This window comes from Vombatus ursinus, unplaced genomic scaffold, assembly GCF_900497805.2.
Source record: "Vombatus ursinus unplaced genomic scaffold, bare-nosed wombat genome assembly UNPS02014832.1, whole genome shotgun sequence".
Taxonomy (NCBI): domain Eukaryota; kingdom Metazoa; phylum Chordata; class Mammalia; order Diprotodontia; family Vombatidae; genus Vombatus; species Vombatus ursinus.
The window spans coordinates 45871701-45897801 of NW_020954610.1; the positions used below are offsets into that span (position 1 = coordinate 45871701).

Sequence of the window (26101 nt, forward strand, 5' to 3'; positions counted from 1 at the left end):
TGCCCAGAGTCACACAGCTAGTTAGTGTCAAGTGTTTGGTCTGAGGCCGGATTTGAACTCGGGTCTTCCTGACTTCAGGGCCAGTGCTCTATCCATTGTGCCACCTAGCTGCCCCCCAATTCTAATTTTTAAGAAATAATTTTCTTCATTGAGCCTCTTTTTCCATTTGGCCAGTTCTCCTTTTTAGGAACTTCTTTTCTTCAGTGAATTTTTGTACCTGTTCTTCCACTTGACCAATTTAGTTTTTCAAGGAGTTCTTTTCTTTAGTGAGTTTTTGTGCCTTTTTTTAAATATTTGGTCAATTCTTCAAATTCTTCAAATTCTTCAAATTTTTTAAGGTGTTATTTTCTTCAGTATATTTTTGTGCCTCTTTTACCAAGTTATTGACTTTCTTTTCATAATTTTTTTGCATCTTTCTCATTTCTTTTCCAAATTTTCCTCTATGGAGAAAAATTATTTAATTTTTAAAATCCTTTTTGAACTCCTCCAGGAATTCTTGTTGGGCTTGTGTCCAATACGCATTTTCTCTTTAAGACTTTGCTTGTAGCCCTTTTGACATTGTCTTCTTCTGAATTTTTGTCTTGATCTTCACTGTCACCATAGTAATTCATTATGATCATATCATTTTTTTTGATTTGCTCATTTTTCTAGACTACTTCTTGACTTTTAGCTTTATGTTTAAGTTGGGCTTTGCTCCTGGGGTAGAGGGGGCACTGTCTCAAGCTTCAAGTTTTTCATGCTGCTGTTTTCAGAGCTAATTCTAGGGGCTTGTTAGGTTTTTGATGCTTCCAAAGTGGTATGATCTAAGGAGAAGTGTGATCACCGCTCTCCTGGCCTGTGCTCTATTCTTTAACCAGGAGGAGACCTTGTTCCTCTATAGGCACAAATGGGAGCACTCTTTTTGACCCTGACACTGTGACCAGGTCCCCAACTCTCCTACAATTGCTAGTGCTCCTTTCTGTCTTAGAAATGAGACTAGGACCCCTGCTCCCTTTTGATTGACAACAAGCAGTCTTTTCCACCCCAGAACTGTGACCAGGGCCACAGTTCCACCACAGCCTCAAGTGCTAGTACTCCTTCTTGCCCTGGAACTGTGACCCAGAACTGCATATGGGCAATGCAATAGGGTCCTAAACCCAGCACCAGCAAAGGGCCCCCATAATCTTTCTGACCAGTTGTCTAACCCCCTTACCATCTGTGGGCTGCCACTTTTGCAGCCACCTCCAAGGCCTGCTACTGGTGAGTACTGGGGTTAGGGGCTCCAGGCTAATCACCACTTCAGTGAGTCAGACTTTTCTTGCTGACCTCCTGAGTTGTTTTGGGCTGAAAAATTGTCTCACCCCAACTTTTGTTGGTTCTGCTGCTCCAGAATTCTATTTTAGGCATTATTTTTAAAGTCCTTGGGAAGGGAATTTGAGAGAGTTTAGGTGAATTCCTACTCCTACTCCACCATCTTGACTTTGCCCCATAGTTGATAACTTCTTAACTATTAAATCTTCAAGGTATACAGACAAATGAAATGGGTCAGTCCAATCTGTGATGTTCTTAAAACTAAGAGGGTGTTAAAGGTTTTCAGTAGCAGAACAGGAGACATTCAACTAAAGAAGAATCAAAGGGAGGGATTTGATCAATGCCAATATGCTGAGTCATATTCCTGGACATGTTAATCCTTCACTGAGAAGTCATACCAGACTGAAATTGACCAAACACTTGCTGCTGGGGAGCTATCAGCGTTAACATTCTGGCAGATATGAAATCATGTTGAGAATAGTACCTTTCTAGAACCTGATCCTGGATTGATTAACATTTTATTTAATATATTGGTTGACATAGGGCACACACTAATATGAGAACTCTCTAAATGGAAAAAAATATATAAGTATGCATTGAAAAATGACATGAATTACAGGGCACATTCAATTTTTATAAAAACCAAATTTGGAAAAAGGAGGTCGATTTTAATGGTTTTACGCTAATGGGTTGTAAGCTCATTGAAAGCAGACTGTCATAATTTGTTTTGTAGTTCTTTACACACAGTAGGTATTCAATAATAACTATTTGGTGAGTGATTAAAGAGTAAATCTTAGTCATCTGAGTAGCTAAGAGAAACAAGTAAAAAGTTGGGCAAATATCTGATTAAGTGACATTAGATTAGATTATTTCTAGAGCTGATATAACAGGAAATTGTTAAAGGTTCAGCAGTCCTTCCATGGTGATAAACTCCAGCCATCCATTTACTCATTCAATAAACATTTATTGAATGTCTTACTTTTACATAGGACAGCTAGGTGGCACAGCAGATAGAGTGCCAGGCTTGGAATCAGAAAGACTCCTCTTACTGAGTTCAAATCTGGCCTCAAACACTTACTAGTTGCATGATCCTGGGCAAGTCACTTAACCCTGTTTGCCTCAGTTCCCTCATCTGTAAAATGAGCTGGAAAAAGAAATGGCAAACCACTCCAGTATCTTCACCAAGAAAACCCTAAATGGAGTCACAAAGAGTCAGACACAACTGAAATGACTCAGCAATAATAACAAAACTTGTGCATAATTGAGCATTACCAGAAGTATATAAAAAAGGTAGAAGATCTGATTCCTACCCAAAAGGAGTTAAATCATTTGTAAGAAGGGTGGCCATTGCTAATATCCCAAGGTTGGTTGGTTGGTTGGTTGGTTTTTGTGTGTGTGTGTGTGTGTGTGTGTGTGTAGTTGTTTTGTTTTGAACAAAAATATTTTGTAAATGGAAGATGATTTGGAAAGGAAAAGCTAATTCTTCTGTCAAAAATATCTTTTTTATTCTGAGGCATCAATTTCTATCTCCAGGATTTCACTGCACTGGAAGTGGATACTTGGTTTCTCAGTGTCTAACTTCAAACATTTCCAGAAATCTAGAATCCCTTGATTGTTTCTTTTCTGGTTTTCCTTCATTCTTCTGTTTCCCTCCCTCACATTGTTCATGGCTCAGCACCATTACTGTACTAAACCTGCTACAAAATATCTTCTTAGCAGATCCTCCAACCCAGGGACAGACAATTTCCACTCCTTTTACAGTGTGCTTGCTGTTAAAATGCCCCAGTGGCAGAAGTCCATTTATCATTTTCCCAATAGCTTTACATCTATTTTACTCAACTAAAACTAACCCAAACTTTTCTGTGACAGTTGGAGGAATTATGGTTGAGCTGGAAAGAGTGTATTAAAATGAAAAGGTAAGTTTTATGCTGGAGGGGTGGGAAGAAATCTTTGATATTATGCCAAAGAGTAAGCTGTACTGTATATAGACAAAATCCTTCGAGAGGGGGGACAGAATCAGCTGTCAGACAAATTCCTCTGGGGTCTTCAGGGAAAGGCTTGGCCCCTCTTTAGCCTCTCTACGGTGATAGCTCAAGAAGGGGCAGAGAGAGAGTGAATATCCAGGAAAATGGAAGAATGGAAGTAAATCCAGTGCAACTCCTCAGGGTCAACTTTTGAAACACTTGAGACCCATTTAGGGTTTGCAGTGACTTGAGTTACCTGAAGGCAGCTAGATGGCCCAGTAGTTAGAACTCTGGGCCTAGAGTCAGGAACATCTGAGTGAAATCTACCCTCAGATACTAGCTGTGTGACCCTGGGTAAGTCACTTAACCTCTGTTTTCCTTAATCCATTGGAGAAGAAAATGACAAACCACTGCAGTATCTTTGCCAAGAAAACCCCACGGACAGTAATAGTCTATGGGGTCAGGAAGAATAGGACATGACGGAGCAACAACAGAGTTATCTGAAGAACTGCTTCATGTTTCCCTTTCATTCGTAGAGATACAACCTGTGTGGGATGAAATTTCTTGCATCCCCTTTCCTCATATCTCCTGACATTGTCTAGAGAAACTAGGGAGAGGAAAGAGTGCGTGGGGGAACCTCAGAGTGCAAGTTGAAGTCCCCTCCAGGGCACTATGTTGGAGCTGGGATGCTACCACGGCACCATATTTAGTCAGGGGTAGCGGGCAGCCCCGTATCCGGTAGGCAGCTGAAGGGAATTCCTGGAGGAACTTTGGCTTTCCCTTTTTGGGATGTCTTACACCTAGGGCTCTCCTCAGCCCAAGGGATATTTATCTATCTAATTGGGGCGGGGTTGTGGAGGGAGGAGGAAGAGAGAGAGGGCACCTCAGTGTTGATTGACAGGAAAATGGTGGGGGAAGAATTTTAACGAGAATATTAAGGACCAGGGCTTCTCTCCCGGGGTTGCCTGTCCCTTTCTAGCCCCTTAGTAATTTACCAGCTCCCTTTCCCCTCTTCCTTTTATGGGATGTCTAAGAATGAATGTGTGTGCGCGCTTGTGTGTATGTCCAGAGAGGGTTATAGTTTTTTATTTATTTATTTATTTATTTATTTTTTTGGCCATGAAGTTTTGGGTGGTGGAAGAAAATTAAGAAATGTGAAAAACTTTCCTTCCCCCAAAGATTTCGGGCAGAACTATAAATGGCCCTAAGCTCCTAGAAGTCGGGAATCCTTGCTCTACATTCTGTAAAAATACAAAATCCCCTCCCCTACCTTGTTCTCCCCAGCAATGCCACCCTCCTTTCTTTTCAATTCTCCCCTCAAGTAGACTGAATGTGAGAAATAAACATTTTAGGAGGGTTTGGAGAGGGGATTGGGGGAGGAAAGGAGAAGACACGACCGTGGGATACAGACTGATGGATGCCAGCTCCGCACTCTTTCTGTGCCCCAATCCTTAGCCGAACCCCTCTCACTGGCCCCTAGGTGGGGAAGAAAAGGTTAAAGTCAGGGTTCTTGCAGTTGAGTGTTTGGCAATTGAAAAAAAAAGGGGGGGGGAAGAGACGCCGAAACTTTGTTCTGCACGATCCCCTTCCAGATCACGCACCCTGCATGTCCAAGCCCTCAGCATCACGCTCCTGGCAGCTGTTTGTAAAGCTCTTGGGGTCGCTTCATTAAATCTCCCCAGCAGGGGGCAGTATCCTGGGCCCAGACCCTCCCCTCACGTCCCCCTCCCCCCTCCCCTTTTCTTTCTATTCCCCCTCTCCCGCCCCATCCTTCCCACCCCATATCAGCTCTGCCTCTATATAGAGAGGCTGGAGAGGCAGAGGGGATTTGGACTGTCTCAGCTGTGAACTGTGCAGGATCCGAATTCTCCAGTTCCTTCTCCGCTTCCCCAATAGGATATCTGTAAGTAGTGGACAACAAGGGTCCAAGGAGAGTTGGGGGTGGGGGGAAAGACTGACACCAGATGTCACCCTTACTCTGTCGCTCAAGACCCAGGGTTGAGGACCTACCTTAAGTTGCATGCAATAAGGAGGATATTTATGTAAATTTTGGGGAACTTTTTAGTTAAGATCAAAGTAAAGTATTCACCGGAGCTGACTTTGTGTGCAAAAAATGCCTTGCCAAAATCTCAAAGCATCATCATGCATCATCAGTATGGTCCTTTTAATCCTATTTAAAAACGGGAATGGAGTCATTGGAACATCCATAGACAATAGAATATACTGTCAATTTTATGCAAGGGTTTTTGCAACTCCTGGGCAGCCAGTAATGAAAATTGGTCATCCGAGGTCCCTAGTTCTATTATCCAGTACATTTATTTATGCAGCACATTTTGCCCCCAAGTTACTTTACCATCTATATCAATCTCAGTTTATGCACCTTAACAAGGAATTTGGTATTTAAGGAAACAACTCAAGGCAACACTTGTTAAGTACACCCCACCAAAAAAAAAAAATCTGGGACTACAAAATCCGTGTAGATTTGATTTGAGAGCTCTAATACTTATGTTAAATTGCAAATTGGCCAATGTCAGAGAGAGGAACCAAGCAGACATCTCTGAAACAGAGTTATTCCTCTCATGTGTTTTAAATGCCCTTTACAGTAATTTTTTTTCAATGTGAATGAGTTCTAAGACATGGTTAAAGAATGTCAGTAGATGGCAGTATGTAAAAGTTTCTTGAGGGTACCCTTTCTTTTTATAGGGCTGTATCAGTCTCAAGGCTGTATTAACTCAGGGCTTAGTGGAAAAAAGCCTAAATCCCAAGTGTCTCTTGTCTGTTAAATAACTCACTTTTTGTGTTTATGATGTGTATTGGTAAGCATCTCTTTGAGGAGAAAATAAATGGGCTTTCTGTGAATTACTGGAAGTCTGTGTACTTTTCCAGAGGAGTGTGCTTTTCACAGTTTGAGAGTAGAAGGAAACTGGATATAAATGGGGATGAAAGCTGCCTCTGCCCTTTGAAACCTTCCCTTGTCCTGCCAAAGCTGTAATCTCAGTGATGCTCATTTTATATCACTTTAAGTGACCTTATCCTTATCTAGACTCATAGTTTCTCTTAAGAACTACTACATTACAATTTGTAGATAGTTATTTAGGTGTATGACTTAGCTGTCCTATTAGATTGTAAAGTCCTTTAGGGCAGAGAATTCATCTGATGGATGCTTGTGGCATGCCCAATAGTTAGCACAGTACTTTACACATAGTAGGTTCTCAATAAATATTTGTTGAATGGATGAGTGAGTGAATAAATGAAAATCTGAAAGACTAGCTGTCAGATTTCTTAGTTTTCTTTCCTACATGCAGATGCTGTGATTCTTTCCATGTAAAGCCCTATGATTTTATTATCACTTGGAAATAGGCGTGTTATTCCCTACAAGGTATTTGTTTTGAATTTGTTATCATTACATTTCTGTGGAACAGCTAGTATTGAGGAGAACATGTCCTTTTATGGTAGCATTCATATGTTGAGCACCCAGAGCCCTTTTCAAACTATTCATACTTGCTAGCTGTGAATCAAGGAATTTATCTTTCCATACCCTATCCCTTTATGAAATGTGGAGATTGTTGGGAAAGAATCTTGCTTAACTGATTTTAATCACAATTTTGAAGGAAAGAGAACTTTTGCTTCAATTATTTAAGAAGACCAAATATATTTGTGTATGTATGTGTGAAAATAGGACCACTCTCCTCAGTGCATAAAATCACAACAGGTGTCTTTGGCTTTAAACATACAGTCTGTATTTTAAATATACAAAACACCTAGAAATTCAGAGCTTGAAGAGAACTTAGTGTGAATCTCTTTGTAAAAGAAGGCTCTCCCTTAAATTTATCTTTTTGTCAAATTTAACTGACATATTAGGGTGTGTTCTGGACTAGAAACTGTTGTTGGAACCCTCTGCTGTATCAAATGATAGGTTAACTACACATTTCAAGTTTTATTGGAATTATTCAGAGACCTCACTCTATAAGAAGAGGATAGGAAATCAGATTTACTGGCACAAATGTATTTCTCTCCTTTTTTCCCCTTATGCCTACTCTAAAAACTCATTTAATAATCTTGATCAGTACCTTGAGGAAAGGCAGAATTTCATGAAGGCTACACAAGAATTTGAAATAATTTTCCTATGGAAACAGGAGAATTGATTTTGAAAATGTGAGAGTTGTCCATTAGTTCTGACAGATGAAAACCTGCAGAATGGTGTTTATCTCTTACTTCTGTAACTAGTTCCAAGGCTGTGATGATTCTGAGGTACAAGTTTTCCTAGATTCTGAGATCAATAGTAAGGTATTCTAGGATTTGCTCTTTGACACAGATAGCCTGCCCTCCCCTCACTTGTCCAGGCTAGAAACACAGCAAATGGATATAGAATCCCAGGACACCAATATTGCTTGGGACCTCCAAAGGTCATTGTGTCCATCTTCCTCCCTACAGGCAGAATGGCATCCCATGAAGTTGGCTTTCTGTCTCATCAAGTTCTTTTTTTTTTTTAAACTGTCATGCCTCATCTGGAAGTTAAAGAAGATAACCAGAAAATTACAAATGTCTTTGTACACATGTAGATCTTTATACCTTCTGGTAAATGACAAAGTTCACTTGAAAAAAAGAAATAGGTTTCACTGATGAGAATAATTTCCATCTTGGGTCATTTTTAATGCTTAGATGAGTTTTGAGAGGACAGGAAATCTGCATGATTAGGGAAACCAATTCAAAGAAACCTCTGAATCCTTTTTGTAAAGGAAAGCTCTCATATCTCTTATCTCTTTTATCTCTTTGTCAAAGTTAGACCGACACACTTGTATTTGCCCTGGTACCTACTCTCGCCTCTTAAAAAGAGATAATAAAAACCTTATCTAGGATCTGGAGGAACTAAAAATAAGGAAAGACCAATGGAGCACACTCACTTCTTGCTTCTTTCCAGGAGTCAGGATTCTTAGATATATACTCCTTTGTGACTATATACAGTAACTTGTTCTGTTTGATCTTTTCTGAGATTGCAGAAGGGAACCAATATTTAGGTTCTGCAACTACAAGAAACTCTGCCTGGGGATCCACATGTGGAGAATTTTGTCAGCTTATTCTTTGGAAGTTGACATACCCTCTTCAATAAAAGTCATATGCCATCTAAACAGACTTAATTAATTCCATGTTTCAGGATTAAAATTTTGTTGCCCTTTGAGGTTACTCACAGTTAATACATCTTACTATCTCTCCTTGGGTCTCCCTCCAGACACTAACTTTATCTGGAAGAACTGATGCATTCAGCATTGCTATTCCCAACTCTGACACTGTTGGCTTTTTGTGATTTCAGAGGTGGTTCATATTCAGGGAGCTTTAGGTCCAATTCCAGATAACTATTGGTGTACTTAGTTAATGGTGTCATTTTGGAGAAAGCCACGTGTCTCTTCACATGTCTGGGCCTTGGTTTCCTCATCTTTAAAATGAAGAAGTTGGATGAGGTGATTTCAAAAGTCCCTTTGAATTGTGTGATCCTGTGTAGAAAAAAATTCTAGTAAATATGTTCAGGCATGGCTCAGAGGACACTAAAATGTCAGGGAAAGGATCCAAAGTCTTAGGTTTGTTTCTAGTTGTCTCCATGTTAATACTCAGAGAGTAAGATCTTTACCAGAAATCTCTATTTGGGAAATAAAGTTCATCCAAAACAAGCTTCCTTAAAATTCCAAATCATGAACTCTTGGACATTCTCTGTTGGTGTGCTTTAAGCAATTGTTACATAGACTAATGAGCAACTCTCTCTCTCTTTCTCTTTTTTTTTTTTTTGACTTGCCCAGGGTCACACAGCTAGTAAGTGTTATGTATCTGAACTTAGGTCCTCTTGAATCCAGGGCCACCTAGTTGCCTTGTAATTAGCAACTCTTAAAAAACTAATGATGGGGATGGACAAAGAACCCAGAAAAAAGTAATTGGGCAGGATACAGGATCAGCCCTTGAGGAAAGTCAGTTGTTTATTTGACCTTGAAATTTTCATGGTGTATGGGTCTTAATGCAATTCACCAAACATTTATTAAGTATCTGCTATATACAAGTCACTGTGTTAGATTCTGGGAATACAAAAACCAAAAAAAAACCAAAACCAAAAACCAAAACAAATCTATTCCTGCCCTCAAGGAGCTTATATTTCACTAAGGGAAAATAATAGCTAAAACTTAATGCAGTCTTTAAGGTTTTCATAGTGCTTTACATAAATAGCACTTTATGCTGAGCCTCAAAACAACCCTGTGAGGCAGCTACAGCAAGTGTTATTATTCCTATTTTATAGATGAGGAAGCCATGGCTCAGAAACGCTAAGTCCCTTATCTAGAGTCACAAAGCTGTTAAGTGTCCAAGATGGGATTCAAAAGCAGATGTCCTGATTCCAAATCCAACACTCTAGGTACTAGGTGGGCTACCTTGTATTCAAGGGCACTCAGATACAGTTTCTTTGGATGCAATAGATTCATGCAATTCAGTCATTCACTTAGCAGTACTTTGTAAAAGAGTTTTGCCTGAGCCTTCTTATCATCCTGCATAACACATCCCTGGGATATTCACAGGGCTTTAGTGTTGTGATGGAAGGAGGAGTTCAAAAGGCTGATAAGAGATAGGTGGTGCACTCTACTGGAGATAAGATGAGCCAGTGATCTGTTTCTTGTCAGGAGTAGCTCAGTCACCATTTGAGCAGCTAAGGCTGTTTCAGTGTTGAAGGCAGTGTTATCCAAGTACTGACTCATCAGCTTTGGAGTTTTGATCTTTCTCCTAAGGGAATTGCCATTTCTTCCTTCCTTCCTTCCTTCCTTTTCTTTCTTTCCTTCTTTTTCTTTCTTTCTTTTCTTCTTTCTTTCCTTCTTTTCTTTTCTTTCCTTCTTTCTTTCTTTCTTTTTTCTTCTTTCCTTCCTTCCTTCCTTTCTTTCAGTTATGCTCAAGGACTTAGATATAGAGCAACCAGAAATGTTTATCTTTATTTCAGTATCTCAAGGGCTGATTTTTCAAATTTTCCTCTAGAATCAAGTACAACTGACATTCTTGTGTCACATTCTTTCTATTCTTTCTCAGTGTTCATCTTTGCACCAACTCTGTTTGCATATAGCTCACTCATCACTCCCAAATTTGGAAATCTAAACCCTGGCTACAGACAATACTTCGCAATATCTAACCCATCTAGGTCTTTGTTCATACATCTCCCAGGAATGTTTCAATTTGTGTGCGTACCTTTCTTTAGAAAAATGGTTCTTACCTTCTTTGTCATCATATACCCTTCTGGCAGTCTAGTGAAGCCTATGGACCCCTCCTCAGAATAATATTTTTAAGTGGAGAAAATAAAATGCATATGATTCCAAAGGAACCAATATATTTAAATACAGTACCATATGGGGTCATGACTCACAGTTTAAGAAGTGCTGGGGGCAGCTAGGTGGTGCAGTGGATAGAGCTCCAGCCTTGGAGTCAGGAGGATCTGAGTTCAAATCTGGCTTCAGATACATGACACTTACCAGCTATGTGACCCTGGGTAAGTCACTTAACCTCGATTGCCTCACCAAAAAGGCAACAACAAAAAAAGTGCTGAAGGGATCTAGAGTAGAAAAAGTTTAAGAAGCCCTGCTGTAAAACACTCCGAATCAAGGTACAATTATAGGGCAAGGGCAAGAACGAGAATGGTGACCAATATGGGGAGACAGGATGCTCCCTTTCCCCCATGTGAGTTCACTGTGGCAAAGCTTCATTCATTTAACTCTGAAGCCAAGGGAAGAAAGACTATCTGGAAAGAGGGGGGTAGTTGACAAAATCAGCATCTGTAGAGAAATCCAGTAGGTTAAGACCTTAGGCATTAGTAGTTAGGAGATAACCTTGGAGACAACAGCTTCAGTGACTGAATCATGGGATCAGAAGCCAATTTGGAATATTTGAGGAGTAAGTGGGAGTTGAAGAGCTGGGGGCAATGAGTATTGATAACCTTATCTGGGAGTTTGGTTATGAAATTGAAGAGATAAAAGATGATTGCTTGAGGGGATGGAAGGGTGAAGTGAAGTTTTTTTTTTTTCAAGAATGGGGCTACCTGTACATGTTTGTAGGCAATGATGGGTGAGCGTGTAGATAATGAAAGACTGAAGATGAGAGAGAGACAGGAATGATTTAAGTCAATGGTGTCAAACTCAAATAGAATGAGAGCCACTAATCTGTACCTAAGGATCCTTGCATATTGATAATAAAATGTAATGTTATCTATGTTTTATTGCATTTTTATTTATCTCTTTAAGTATTTCCCCAATTACATTTTAATCTGTTTGGGCTATATTCAGAAAGTGTTGCTGTATTTAACATCTCTGATTTAAGGGACAAGGTCCTGGAAAAGAGAATGGGGGAGAGATCAGTAATTCAAGTAGGATAGTTGGCCTTGAAAAAAGAGGCAGAGGTAGCCTCTTCCTCTGAGATTGGAGCAAAGAAGAGAATGGGGGACAGTTTAAAGATGGTCTTTAGTGTGGAGTAGAGGAAAAGATGGAGCTCATGTTGAATGGTCCCTGTTGTCTCAGTAAGATGTAGAAGGTAGGGCCTCCACTGAAAAGGAGGAGGTCAGGATGATATAGGGGACCTGAAAAGAGAAGAGAATGTTGTTAATAGCTGCTTAGAGAGTGTGATAAAATCAATCAGAGAAGAATAAAAAAGGATTGCCATATAGCACAAATTTGTAGTGGGCCCAATCAGTGAATAATGTGTTATTTCATCTAGTAGCATTCAGTAGCACATGATTAAGAGTAGATAGCTGGTGGGCTAATATAGGGATGGGATTGGCAAACCATGAGTGGGGAATTGTATAGGGGGACAAATGAGCATTCAAATGTAGAGAATAGTGTAGAGTTGAACTGGTCAAATTCAGGGTCAAAATTTTTGGGAAGAAAATTAAGTCAGAGTATCAGTGATTGGAAGAACAATGATGGGGTAGAGGTTGTATTAGGGATTATGAATAGGATTAGGAGGAATGAGGCAGAGAGAAGATGAGGATAGGAAGTTGTCATCTATTGGAGGAAGGTCAAAGTTCTGGATCATAGAGGATAAACAATTATGGGTGATGATAATATCTAGGGTAAGACATCCCCATGTGTCACTGAGGTGGAATGAAGATGTAGATCATGGAAAGTGAAGTACTTGATCAACTGAGAGGCCAAGGATTTTAAGGGCACATCAACATGTAGATTGAAGACCCTAAGGGTCAGTGGTTGGGGGTAAGTCAGGTGTTGAACTTCTTGAAAATGGAGGGAGAATGACCTAGAAACTTGTAGATTACAGAAAAAAAGGCTCTGGTTAGGTTGATATAGATGACTAGAGCAGCCATTGAAGGAGGAGAAGTTGTTAAGTGATGATGGGAGTAGAGCTTTGGAAATGAGAGTGAAGAAGAAAAAAAGGTATACCTGTTCTTCCTCTTGCTCCAGTGGGTGAGGAGACATGAGGCTATGGATACAGCACCTTCCAGAAAGACTCAAAAGTTGAATTGATAATGAAAGTTGTATTTTGAAGCTAGAATTCTTTATTAGTAAATTACATTGATGTCACTGATGTATTGTGAGGCAGTCTGGCCTTGGATTTAAGATGACTTGGGTTTAAGGCCCATCTTTGGTTCATATTGGCTGTATGACCTGGGTAAGTCACTGAATCTCTCAATGCTCTGGACAACTCTTTAAGATGACTTAGAGAGAAGGTGCCAACCTGTATCAGTAGAACCCCCATCCAGGGGTTCTCTATGCCAAAAAAAAAAAAAAAATCTCGAGTCTAGTTCCCATCCATACTGAAGCATTATTGGTCTCTAAAGTTTTCTGAACTTTCGATTCTCCTCTGCTACTCCTGGTCTTCTTTGACGAAAGTGGAATTAGCACATCATAACTGTACAGAGTACCAGAAAAATGGAAAGCAATCATCTACATCTAGTGAAGCTGGTTTTTCTTTTTACTTTTTTGGAGAGAAATGAATTCTTTGGGGTTGATCTCAGTTTTTGTTTGTAGGGATTGGATTAGAACAGGTTTCTGTCAATGACAGCTCCCAGGTTCTTATTTCTGCCATGCATTTTTTTCCCTAGTCTGTGGTTTATGGAAAGTTGTCTGTATTGTAGATATTCCCTTTCATGAAAATTATTCCATTAGTTCTTCATTATATCATCAGGGCCAATTATTTTTTTTTTATAGGGTTTGGGCAGAGATATGTATAGGTTGGGAGGGTGAGAAGTGTGGAGACAAACCAACAGGAAATCCACTCCATCTCTGCACCTCTTTGCCTTTCGGGTTACACGGAATGAATTGGACAGATGTGGTCTTTTTTTTCTGAGCTTGTTATTAGGAACCAAAACATGGATGCACACAGATTTAAAGAAGTACTGAAAACTTAAGAGCATAAATAAACTGAGAGATAATGAAACATTTACATTGCTTATAAATAAAGGATCAACATATAGGAAAAACAATGTGGTGTAATGAGAGGAGCATTGGTCTTGGATGCAGATGTGGATTTAAATCCTGACTTTAAGCTTTTCTTTTTTTAAACTTGAGAGACAGAATAGAATTGCAGATATAGCCCCAGACTTGGAGGCAGGAAGACCGTTGTTCAAATTCCAACACTGCTGCTTTCTGGCTATATGACCTTGGGCAACTCTCCTAGTTTCTCTGAGTCTCATCTGTGAAATATGAAAATAATACCTCTGGTTTTCTACCTCACTGGGCTTTTAGGAAGCTCAAATGAAATGATACATGTAAAATGCTTTGTAAATTTTGAAGGGCTACTTAAATGTCAGTTATTAAGTCATTTCTCTGAGGTTCCATTTCCCCATCTATAAAATGGGGTTAATAACACCTATTAACATACCTCACAGGGTTGTTTTAGGAATGTGCTCTGTAAAATGTTATATAAATGTTACTTTTTTTTTTTTAAGGCAATCGAGGTTAAGTGACTTGCCCAGGGTCACACAGCTAGTAAGTGTGAAGTGTTTGGTCTGAGGCTGGATTTGAACTCAAGTCCTCCTGACTTCAGGGCTGGTACTCTATCCAGTGCACCACCTAGTTGTCCCTAAATGTTGCTATTGTTTAGTCGTTTCAATCATGTCTAATTCTTTGTGACCCCATTTGGGGTTTTCTTGGCAAAGATATTAGAGTGGTTTGCCATTTCTTCTTCAGCTCATTTTACAGGTGAGGAAACTGAGGCAAACAGGGTTAAGTGACTTGCACAGGTTCATACAGCTAGTGTTTGAGACTCAGTTTGAACTCAGGTCTTCCTGACTCCAGGCCCAACCCTCTATCCACTGCACCACCTAACTGCCTTTATAAAAATATTATTTATTGTGAATCATTCATTATTTATGGTGAAATGAGAGAAGGGGCAAAATGGAATTTGGAAAGAACCCTGGAAGACCTATATGCAAATCTTGCTTCTGCCACTTAGTCTCTCTGTGACCTCTGGCAAATCATTTAACCTCTCTGGGTCTCAGTTTCCTTATTTGTAAAATGTGGGGCCAGACTAGATGGTCCCTTTTAGATCTAAAGCTCTGAGTCTATGTAGGAAATTAATTAAATCTTAATAACCTAAATGTTATCTCTCAACATTAGGTGAAGTATGTTTCTTGCTTACGGTCTTGATCTTGCCTTGTTACTCACAGAAAAAAAGAGAAGAAGAAATACTAAGATTCATGGAATGATTCATCAGTTTCTCCCTTTTCTGAGTCAATATTTTGGAATCACCCTTCCATTTTCCTAAGTAGGCTAGCTTCTCCAATGAACAAAATAATATCTGTTTGTTTCCCCCCTGAAAAAGAGTAAAGTTTATCATTGGGATGAACATTATTTACCTTTTCCATTTGCTCTGCAAAATTAGATTCTGTAGCTCTACATCAGTTTCCCATTTTAGTTCTTTTGGGAAACTGTGATAGCTCAGTGGAATGATTTGTGATGAGACTAATTTAGTTTATCTCTTTAGTAAGGACTCTGGCTCATCAGAGAGGCCAGTGTGGAGAAGTGGACATTGATTTTTTAAAATTTTTATAGATGTTTTTTAAAAATACATTTGAGATGTTTCCTGATATTCACCTTCCCCATGAAACCACCCATTGTCACCAAACAAAAACAGTTAAGCAAAATAAATTGACCTCATGACTGATAGTGTATGCAGCGTTCAGCACCTGTGGTCCTCTAACTCTCTACCAAGAAGGTAGTCATGTGCTGTCTGAAATTAATATTGCTGAATTCCTCCAATCTGAAATCAGTTGCCTTTTAATATTGTTTTTATTTATATTACTGTAGTTACTATGTATACTGTTGACATATGCTGTCTTCACTCTGCAACAGTTTATACAATTCTTTTTTTTTTTTTTTAATTTTGAGACCAGGTCTTTCTGTGTCACCTACATTGAAAGTGCAACCACCACTCATAAGCCCAATTCTGCTGCTGATTGGCTCAAGGGCATTGGCCTCCATTCCCGATCTGGACTACATAGACTCTCCTTAGGCAGCTGGGTGCTGCCCCTTACCCCACCCCCATTCTCAGAGGTTCAGCATATTGATGCCAGATACCCTTAGACTTAGTCTATTCTGTTATGTTCGTGTATCACTATCTTTTCCTCAATCTATTGGTACCCACTTTCTTTCTGGTTGTTGTATATAGGGGACTCAAATAGACACTGATTTTTGTGATAAGAATAACTTCTCACAGATCAGGCCAAATCCTTTATTCCAACTTTAGAAATAACCAATGGAATATTTCTTGCTGAAGTATGACTATGAGCTATATAATATGTCTTGATTGTCACACTTTCTCATTCTGGATGATCATTCTTGAAAGAGAAGATATGGAGTTGGAATATGTTGGCAGAAGAGGCTTAATCTCCCACAGTTACATTCCAAGAAAATTTTCTTCTGGAATGTATCCAGTTTGTATGTGAAAAGCCAGTATTCTCACCCCCACATCTGCCCTAAGTCTCTGAAAGATGCCTGCCCTATTCATTGTCCCCCAAACATAGCTTTTGCTCCTTCTGTTCTCATTCAGAATGCCTGCCTTCCTTCTCTCTACTCACCTAAATCTTCTCCATCCTACAAGAACTAATTCAAATTATTCTCCCTTTGTAAAGTCCTGATCACCCCAAGACTAAAATGATTTCTCCCACTTTTTGCATCTTTGTAGTGTTTTTTTTTGTTTGTTTGTTTTTAGTGAGGCAATTGGGTTAAGTGACTTGCTCAGAGTCACACAGCTAGGAAGTATTATGTGTCTGAAGTCACATTTGAACTCAGGTCCTCCTTACTCCAGGGCCAGTGCTCTATCCACTACGCCACCTAGCTGTCCCCCTTGTAGCATTTCTTCTCTGGCACCAATCATTGTGCTGACTTGTGTTAATCACCTTTTTTTTCCTTTTCTTTTTCCTTTCTTTTTGCCATAGAACTAGCATACTGCCAAGCACAGAGTAAATGCTTAAGAACTGCTTATTTATTGATTGATAGAATAGGGGGAGAAGGATGCTGTAATGGAAAGAACATTGGATTTGGGAATTAAAACACTAGGGTTTGAATCTTGGTTCTGCCACTGATCAGCTCTACTTCCTTGAATTAGATAATTTCATTTCTCTTGACTTTGGTTTCCTAATTTATAAAATGAAGAAATTTGACCAGATGATAATAACAATAACAATACTATAAATGAATAATATTTACATAGTGCTTACTATGTACCAAGCACAGTGCAGATGACCTCTGAGGTCTCTTGGTTCTAAAATTCTAAGATTCTATGACTAAATTATCTCCAAGACCCTGTCTTGCTTTAACATTCAATTTAACTCAATTCATAGGATCATAGATTTAGAACTAGAAGGAACGATAGAGGTCATCTGGTGCAGCTGTCTCATTTTATAGATGAGGAAACTAAGACCCAAAGACCCTTGTCCAAGTGGCCCAACCAGGACTGGAAGCCAGGTTCTGTGGCACCACATCTGAGGCTCTTTCCATAAACATTTACTATCTACTATGTGACTGGAGCTGTTTGTTGTCCTTCATTCTTGAAAAGGAGCAAAATGATATCACTATGTTGGGGTCAGGGTTCAGTGTGTCCTACTATGGCTGGTCAAACCAATACAAGCTTGTAAGACTCTACCACAGGTCAGACACAAATAGTCCACATGAACATTTGGAATGGAGATGTCTCTAAATTTGTATGTCTCACGTTTCCTTTGAGCTTCTGCAATTCTGCTTCACTCATAGAGCACAGTGCCTTCTTTGATGCAAGCAAACCATGCTAGGTGGTTCTTTGCCACTGTTTCTCATGTCACGCAACCATTTCCAAAGTTATTTAGAGAGACCTTGAGAGTGTCCTTGTATCTGTTCTTCTGACTTCTGTTTGCCTCAGTTTCCTCATCTGTACAATGGAGATAACAATAGCAACTCCCTCCTAGGGTTGGTGTGAGGATCAAATGAGATAATATTTGCAAAGTGCTTAGCACAGTCCCTGACACATAGTAGGTGCTATATAAATGTTAGTTATCGTTATTAAACCCAGGGCTATGTGACTCCAGGGTCAGCATTCTCTCTACTACAGGGTGCTGCCTCTCTAGACAGAGAGTGCATGGCAGTGGAGAGGGGAAATCTTGAATTCAAGGACCAGCTAGTGGTCCAGAATGGAGAGTGCTGGTAGAGTGTCCCAAAGGTCTTGGTAGTTTTAAATTATTTAAGCCACTGTAAGACCTTTGGGACACACTGTATAAAATAAGACTGAAAAGGTAGATTGGAGTCAGATTTTGAGTATGCTTAAATAGGAAGCCAAGGCGCTTGTATTCTGTCCTGAAGGAAATAGGGAACATCTTAGTGTTTTTAAGAAAGTGATTGGCATGGTTTGTATCCAGTGGTGTGCTGGAGCCAGCTTGTACCAAACGGCAAGAGCCAATTGTTAAATTTTCATTGTGAGCATTTACACCTTGGAAATCAGCAAATATTGTCAATCAGGGCTTGATTTATTGTTTTGTTGATTGGCTAAACTTAAGACAGTGATAGATAAAATATTAACAATGCACATTAAACTTGATGATGTTGTGGGTACATTTTTTTTTTCTCCCAGATTGCTGGTTGTTAAACATTTACCAGCACACTCCTAGTCATATCAGTGGAGGAAGATAATTAACAGTACAAGGCAATTTGAAAAGATTAGTTTGGCAGATGTGTGGAAAATGAAATGGAGAGAGAGGAAGAAGGGAGACCAAATAAGGAGACTATTACAGCAGTCTAGGAAAGAGTTGATGAGGACCTGAAGTAGATTGGTGACTGGGGATCTGGAGACAGGATGAAGCCAACTATGGATGCTAGACGTGTTGTGGAGGAAGGAACAACAAGATTTGGTAACTGGTTGGGTATGGGGGTGGTGGTAAAGGAGGGGAAGAGTTAAGGATAACTCTAAGTTTGCAAATTTAGATAACTGTAAATATGGTAGTACCCTGAACAGAATAGGGACATTGGACAAGAAATGAGTTTATGGGGAAATGATCGTTAGTTTTCTTTTGGAAAACTCACTTATCAGAGAAAAAAAGTAGTCTCAGAAGGATTATAACCTTGAGTGATTATTGTGCCTTCAACAGAAACAGAAAGGGAAGTTTGGAGGAGGGAAGGATTTAGAGAAGATGATGGCTTCTGTTTTGAAGATGTTAAGTTTAGATATTGATGGACACCCTGGTGGAAATTATGACAGAGGACACAGGCAGTAGTACTGGTGGTTGGAGATGCAAGACTGGAATTCTGATAAGAGATAAAGTCTGGATACACATGCTTGGCAGTCAGAGAAAGTAATTGAATCCATGAGAGCAGATGAGCTCAGGAAGGGGGAAAGTATACAGAGAGAAGAGAAGCAGGGCAGTGTCTTGACAGACATCCATGTTTAAGGGAGAGGGTAAGCAAAGGAGGATAGTTTTTTATCTTCACAACTAGATGTAAGTTCTCTGAGGATAGAGAGGTATTTTATACTTCTTTGTATCTTCTGTAGCAGGCAGCATGATCACTAAACATCATATGGAATTTGTTAATAGGCTGTTGTATAAAGTAAAATATCTCCAGGGCAGGGGTTCTTAATTTGGGAACCACAGACACCTAAATGGATTTCAAGGGATTTGTAACCTCAGATAGGAAAAAAATTACATGTTCATTTTCTTTAACTTCTAACTGAAATTGAGTATTTCCTTAAATTATTTACAAACATTATTCTGAGAAGAGGTCCATAGGTTTTACAGACTGCAAAAGGGGTCCAGAACAGAAAAAAAAACAATAACCAATATAAAGATATGTTTGAGACTGAAGTCAATTCCATAAACATTTCTTAAGCACCTGCTCTGTGTAATACAAATCACATGACTTCAAAACTTTCTTATTTCAAACATGAAATAAGATACAGTACCTACAATGAAGGTTATAATTTCTAGGGGGGAAATATGACAAATAAACAAATAACTAACATATAAATCATAAGATACACATATAGGAGTGGCCCTAAACAGAGAGTGTTATGAGATGTTTGAGAAGGAAGAGAACTCTCATAGTTGAAGGACTGAAAAAAGTTTTGTGGAAGAAGTTGCATATAGATAGGGCTTTGAAAGAAGGGAAGAAATTCGGATGGCTAAGATGTTAGAGAATGCTGTCCCAGGCATAGGGGTATGAAAAGCAGATGAAATCAGAGAATAATGAGTGCACTTATTTGACTGGAATATATAATTTGTGAAGGGCAATAGTAGGAAATAAGTATGAAAAGGTAGATTGCAGCTAGATTATGGAAGGTCTTGAATGTCATGATCATTGGAATGATGTGTTCCTAATTCCTTGAATTAGGAAGATTACTTTGTCAGAAGTGTGATGGGCAAATTGGAAAGTTTATACAGTAACAGCAATATTGTCATGATAATCAACTTTAAAAGACAGATCTATACGGAGGTAGACAGCATGTTTCATCATGAGTCCTTTGAAATTGTAGTTTGTTATTCAGTAGATCAGAGTTACTAAGTCTTTTAAAGTTGATTATCATGACAATATTGCTGTTACTGTATAAACTTTTCTCCTGATTCTGACTACTTCACTTTGTATTAATTCATACAAGTTTTGTCAGATTTTTCTTTTCTTTTCTTTTTATTTTGGAAGCAATTGAGGTTAAGTGACTTGCCCAGAGTCACACAACTAACTCGTGTCTGAGGTCACATTTGAACTCAGGTCCTCCTGACTCCAAGGTCAGTGCTCTATCCACTGTGCTACCTAGTTGCCCCCCAGATTTTTTTTTAACCTTCCCCTTCATCAATTCTCATAGCACGAGAGTGTTGCATCATATTCATACACCATAACTTGTTTAGCCATACCTCAATTGATGGGCATCTCCTAGACTTCTAATTCTTTGCCACCACAAAAAAAAGCTGCTGTTAATATTTTTGTATATATGGATCCTTTTAGGTAAATTATTTTGGAAACTGTGTAGTGGGTGGATTGGAGAGAGAAGAAACAGAAGGCTGAGAGTCTAACTTAAAGGCTATTCTAATAGCCTTAGTGAGAGGTGAGGAGGGCCTGAACTAGGTAATGATTCTATAAATAGAGTGGAGAGAAGGGCATAGGTGTGAGAGGTATCTTGGAGGTAAAATTGATGAGATTTAGCAACTGATCAAATAAGGGGAGTTACAGTAAAGAAGAGAAAGAGTCAATGATAACTCTAAAGTTGCAAACCTGAATGACAGGAAGGACAGTAGTACCCTCAATAGAAATAACATTTGGAGAAGGAGTGGGTTTAGAGGAAAGGATAACGAATTTTCTTTTGGATATGTTGGGCTTGAGATGCTTAAGGGACATCTAAGTGGAGATGTGGGACTGAAGATGATAGGTTGAGGGTAGAAATATAAATTTAGCAGTTAACTACTTAGAGTAGGTCATTGAATCAGTGATCGCTTCTTGATTTGGTTACCAAAGGATAAACTTCTGTAGATATGACAACTGTCTTCAAGTATTTGAAAGGCTGTTAACTTGAAAAAGGTGTTTTACTTGTTTTGTCCTCAAAGGGTAGAACAATGGGTGAAAGTTACAAAAAGGCAAATCTAACTTTGAAATCCTAGAAAACTTTCCAACAATTAAAATTGTCCAGAAATGGAATGACTCTCCCTAGGTGGAGAGTTTTCCATCACTGGAGGTCATCAAGTAGAGACTGGATAACCACGCACCTCTCGGATTATAGTGGGAATTTCTTTCAGGGTGAGTTGGGTAAATGGCAGTCCCTTCTGTTTAAGATTCTGTGATTCTGTAACTTTCATTTTTGTTTTATTTTTTACATCCATTAAAAAAAATACATCTTTCTGGGAGAACAATAGTTTTCTTTATAAATTAATTTCATGGGAGGAGGGGAGGAGGAAAATTTCAGTAAGTTTAACAAAAGCTATTTATACAAATAATTTTCAGCAATTATTATTATATTATTATTATTATTTTTTTGGTGAGGCAATCAGGGTTAAGTGACTTGCCCAAGGTCACACAGTTAATACGTGTCAAGTATTTGGTCTGAGGCCGGATTTGAACTCAGGTCCTCCTGACTTCAGGGCCGGTGCTCTATCCACAATGCCACCTAGCTGCCCCAGCAATTATTCTTTATAATAATGAATGTTGGAAACTATCAGGGCTATAAAGAATTTCAGAATTTTAGACAACCAGAGGGGACAGTCTTGAATAGAAAAGAATAATCCTAAATGAACAAAATCAGTTTTAATATATTCTGTTTGGATCAAAAAGCATCTTTTTACTGACAGTATTGTTATGGTATGTCTCATATCTTGACTCTACTAATATTCTATCATACTTTTTCATACATCTGTGACAGCATAGTACAATGGGAAAAATACTGGATTTAGAGTGAATGGACCTAAGTTCAGATCCCAGCTTTGTCACTCCTTACCTGTTTGACTTTGAAAAACTTGATTTCTCTCTGGACGTTGATTACCTAACTCTAAAATGAAACATGTCAAAATAAATTATAAAGAAAAAGAAATTGGCAGAATCACTGACTTCAGCAATGTTGATACTGGCACCCTGATGATGCTAGTCATTAGTAGTGCCAATTTCTGTCCAACAAGGAAAACGTCCTTGCTCTTTTAAGATCATATGTGTAAAGGATATTATTACCAGTAGCTTTGCCACAAGACTTTCAAAAGTTTTGTTTTGTGTAATGATAATAAGCCTTGGATTTATCTGCCTTGAAGAAAGAGTATTAATCTTGCCATTAATAAAGAAAGTGATAACAAAAAATTTGGCAGCCAGAAGAAAAGTTCTTAAATAATTGTAGATCAAAACTACAGTTCCTATGATAAAATAAATCTATTACAACATGAAAATTATTTTCATCATTTCTAGTAATTGATATTATAGTTAAAAATCTATTTTCTTTATGTGCTCTGATTTACTAAAAGATAGCTTTGTGGATTTTTTTATATTTAGTAATTTTTCATAGTTCTATAATATTTTACAGCATGTATAATTTCTACATTTTTGAATTTGTCAGATTTTAATAAATTAATACAAGATTAATTTTTGAGAGCATTCCACATGCATGTGAAATACTGTTTATTTCATGTTTGTCCTATTTATTTCTTTCCATATAATTAGTAACTACATTTTATTAAGTAATAAGTTGAGCACAAAAAAAAAAGAAACATGTCCATTTCACCCATCCTTAAACCTTTACTAAACGCTACCATCCCCTCAAGTTCTCGTGCTATTCTCCTCAGTCAAACTCCTACACTTTTGCATCCATGTCCTAACTCTAAAATAAAAGGATTGTACTAGATGACCTCTAAGTTCCTTTCCAACTCTAAATTTATGATCTTATGGTCCTGTGGAAGGCAGAGACCTTTCCTTCTTCGTGTCCTCTAATACTGTGTGGTACAGTGGAAAGAGTCAATAGAGCTGGATTCAAATCCTACATTTGATACTTAACTGCCTATGATAATTAAGTCACTTAGGTGTCCTGACCCTGTTTCCTTTTCTTTAAATCAAGTGGGATAGACTAAATGTCCTCTAAAGTCCCTTACAGGTCAAAGTCCATGTTCTTATGATCCTATGACCTTTTACTCCCTACCCTTTATTCCTTAGCTTCTAATACCATCTCATTTGGAGCTATAGCAAGATTATATTTGCCCAGTATCCCCTTCTCCCTTTACCCAATTACTTACAAATCAACCACTGCATGGGCATGGTGGGGGAGGGGGTGTAATGCAAGAGAAATAAGTTCTTAATCTCATGGGTCAAGGGTCCTGTGACCCTAGGAACACAGTCTTGGGGCTTTTCCACTCATAGGCATTGTAAGTATTGTTTAGTGATGATTGGCGGATGGTAGGCTGCCTTCACAGCCGATAACTCCATTCTTAACAAATGCTGGGGAGTTTATTTGCAGGTAATGTCTCATCCCAGACTGATTCAGACTGCCATTTTGCTTATTTCCCAGGTGATCACTGAGACATCATGGCACAGAAAGGTCAGCTCAGTGATGATGAGAAGTTCCTCTTCGTGGACAAAAATTTCATCAATAACCCAGTGGCCCAAGCCGACTGGTCAGCCAAAAGACTAGTATGGGTCCCTTCAGAGAAGCAGGGCTTCGAAGCTGCAAGCATCAAAGAGGAGAAAGGGGATGAAGTGGTTGTGGAGCTGGCCGAAAATGGCAAAAAAATCACAGTTGGCAAAGATGACATCCAGAAGATGAATCCCCCCAAATTCTCCAAAGTAGAAGACATGGCAGAGCTGACCTGCCTCAATGAAGCATCCGTGTTGCATAACCTGAGGGAGAGATACTTCTCAGGACTTATTTATGTAAGTACTCTGGGTAAGGCTTTTCCTTGTCTTAAGACAGTCCTCTTTCTAATCAGTTGGGGGAATTGTGGGGGCCTTTGGGGATAGCCAGGCAGACACCAGAGGGAATCCCAGTGGTCAAAAAAATAATTTATTTATTTTTAGTTTTCAACATCTACTTTCATAAAATTTTGAGTTCTAAATTTTTCCACCTCCCTCCTCACCCCCCTCTCCAAGATGGTATGCAATCTGATATAGGCTATACATGTATGATCCTATTAAACATATTTTCACATTAGTCATGTTGTAAAAGAACAATCAGAGCAAAAGGGGAAAACCATGAGAAAGAAAAAAAGAGACAAAGTAGTATGCTTTGATCTGCATTCAGACTCCCTAGTTCTTTCTCTGGATGCAGATAGCATTTTCCATCATGAGTCTTTTGTAATTGTCTTAGATCATTGAATTGCTGAGAACAGTTAAGTCTATCAAAGTTGGTCATTGTACAATATTGCTGTTACTCTGTACAATGTTCTCCTGGTTCTGCTCACTTCACTCAGCATCAGCATCAACTTTATTTATTTATTTATCTATTTATTTATTTTAGGCATTTGGGGTTAAGTGACTTGCCCAGGGTCACACAGCTAGTAAGTGTCAAGTGTTTGGTCTGAGGCCAGATTTGAACTCAGGCCCTCCTGATTTCAGGGCCGTTGCTCTATCCACTGTGCCACCTAACTGCCCCTAGCATTAACTTTTAATGTTAATTTTTTCCCTCTTTTCCCACAACAGCCTTTGTAAGGTAGGTAGTATAAGTATTGTTACCCTCCCATTTTACATATAAGAAAATTGAGGCTCAGCAAGGTTATGCCTTGCCTATGATTGATCAGACAACTATTAAGAATTAGAACCAGGGGGCACAGTAGATAGAGAACTGGCCCTGGAGTCAGGAGGATCTGAGTTCAAATCCAGCCTCAGAAGCATGATGCTCACTAGCTGTGTGACCCTGGGCAAGTCACTTAACCCCAATTGCCTCACCCCCAAAAAAAAATTAGAGCCAGGAAAATTAGAGCCAGGATATAAACCCATATGCCCTAACTTTAGACTCAGCACTCTTTCCACTACATCATGTTCCCCTGGAGAAAACCCAAACTCCTAAGTCCTTCTGCTCTGGAGACCTACTTGTATCACCAGGAGAGATCGGATTTCATCTAGAATAGCCTAGACTTCAGGGGAAACTGTGACTCATGAGGACATTTTCTTCTTGAAGGATGGCAGGAACTTTCCAAAATGGGATAGATAAATCTCTATAATAGTGTCTGTTAGTCTAGGCCCTTGTTTCTCTCTTCTTCCGGCAAAAGAATAGGCAGACGCCTCCATCCCAATATCCTGTTGTCTCTCGGTCCTGTAGGGAAGATCCAATCTGGTTAACTGCAGTTCCAGTAGAGGACTTCCAGCAGGGTTTGGATGGCCGAGTGATAGGACTCAATTTTTGAGTAGGAGTTGGACTGGGTGACCCTTTCCACTTCTTAAGATTCTATCATTCTAAGTGCAAGAGAAGTTCAGAGAGAAGAAGAATCAGTGTCAGCTAGAATCATTGGAGATGAAACTTGAGATGGGGCTTGAAAGATGGGTAGTCTTTGGCTAGACGAAGAAGCAACAGACTTTCCCCCACATAATCAGTGATGTCATCTTTCCATTGTAGAGTCTGTATTTTGCATTTTGCCTGAAGAAAATTGCAGATTTGTTTTTGAGAAATATCAACGGATCAATGGAAATTTTGGAAAAAGATGAGAAGAAAATTGCCTTGTCAGGAAGTTCTTTTATAAAAAAAAAATCACTAGTCTGAGTTGCTGGTGCAAAGAAAACATTTATAGCCCCCAAACATAAACAACAACAACAATCTGAAAAGCAAGACTTGGTTCCCTGGGTCCATAAATCTCTTTCAAAGGTATGTCATCTCCATCAGAGACTTAAAGGGAAAAGGTGTATCTATGAACTGCTGTACTCAAAAACAGTACCTGGAATGAAAATAGACTCAGAAAAATTATAGGACTTGCA

The 26101-nt window shown here is 39.0% G+C and overlaps 1 protein-coding gene across 2 annotated transcripts in view; it reads left to right on the forward strand.

Annotated features, from left to right (window-relative positions):
• The first annotated feature begins 5053 nt into the window (after positions 1-5053).
• Positions 5054-26101, forward strand: part of MYH11 (myosin heavy chain 11) — a 118934-nt gene continuing 97886 nt past the window's right edge. For both annotated transcript variants that reach the window (XM_027839264.1, XM_027839265.1), the window contains exons 1-2: positions 5054-5157; positions 23706-24067. In XM_027839264.1, coding sequence (XP_027695065.1) covers positions 23723-24067 — 345 coding nt within the window. In that variant the 5' untranslated portion in view covers positions 5054-5157; positions 23706-23722. The remainder of the gene's footprint in view (positions 5158-23705; positions 24068-26101) is intronic.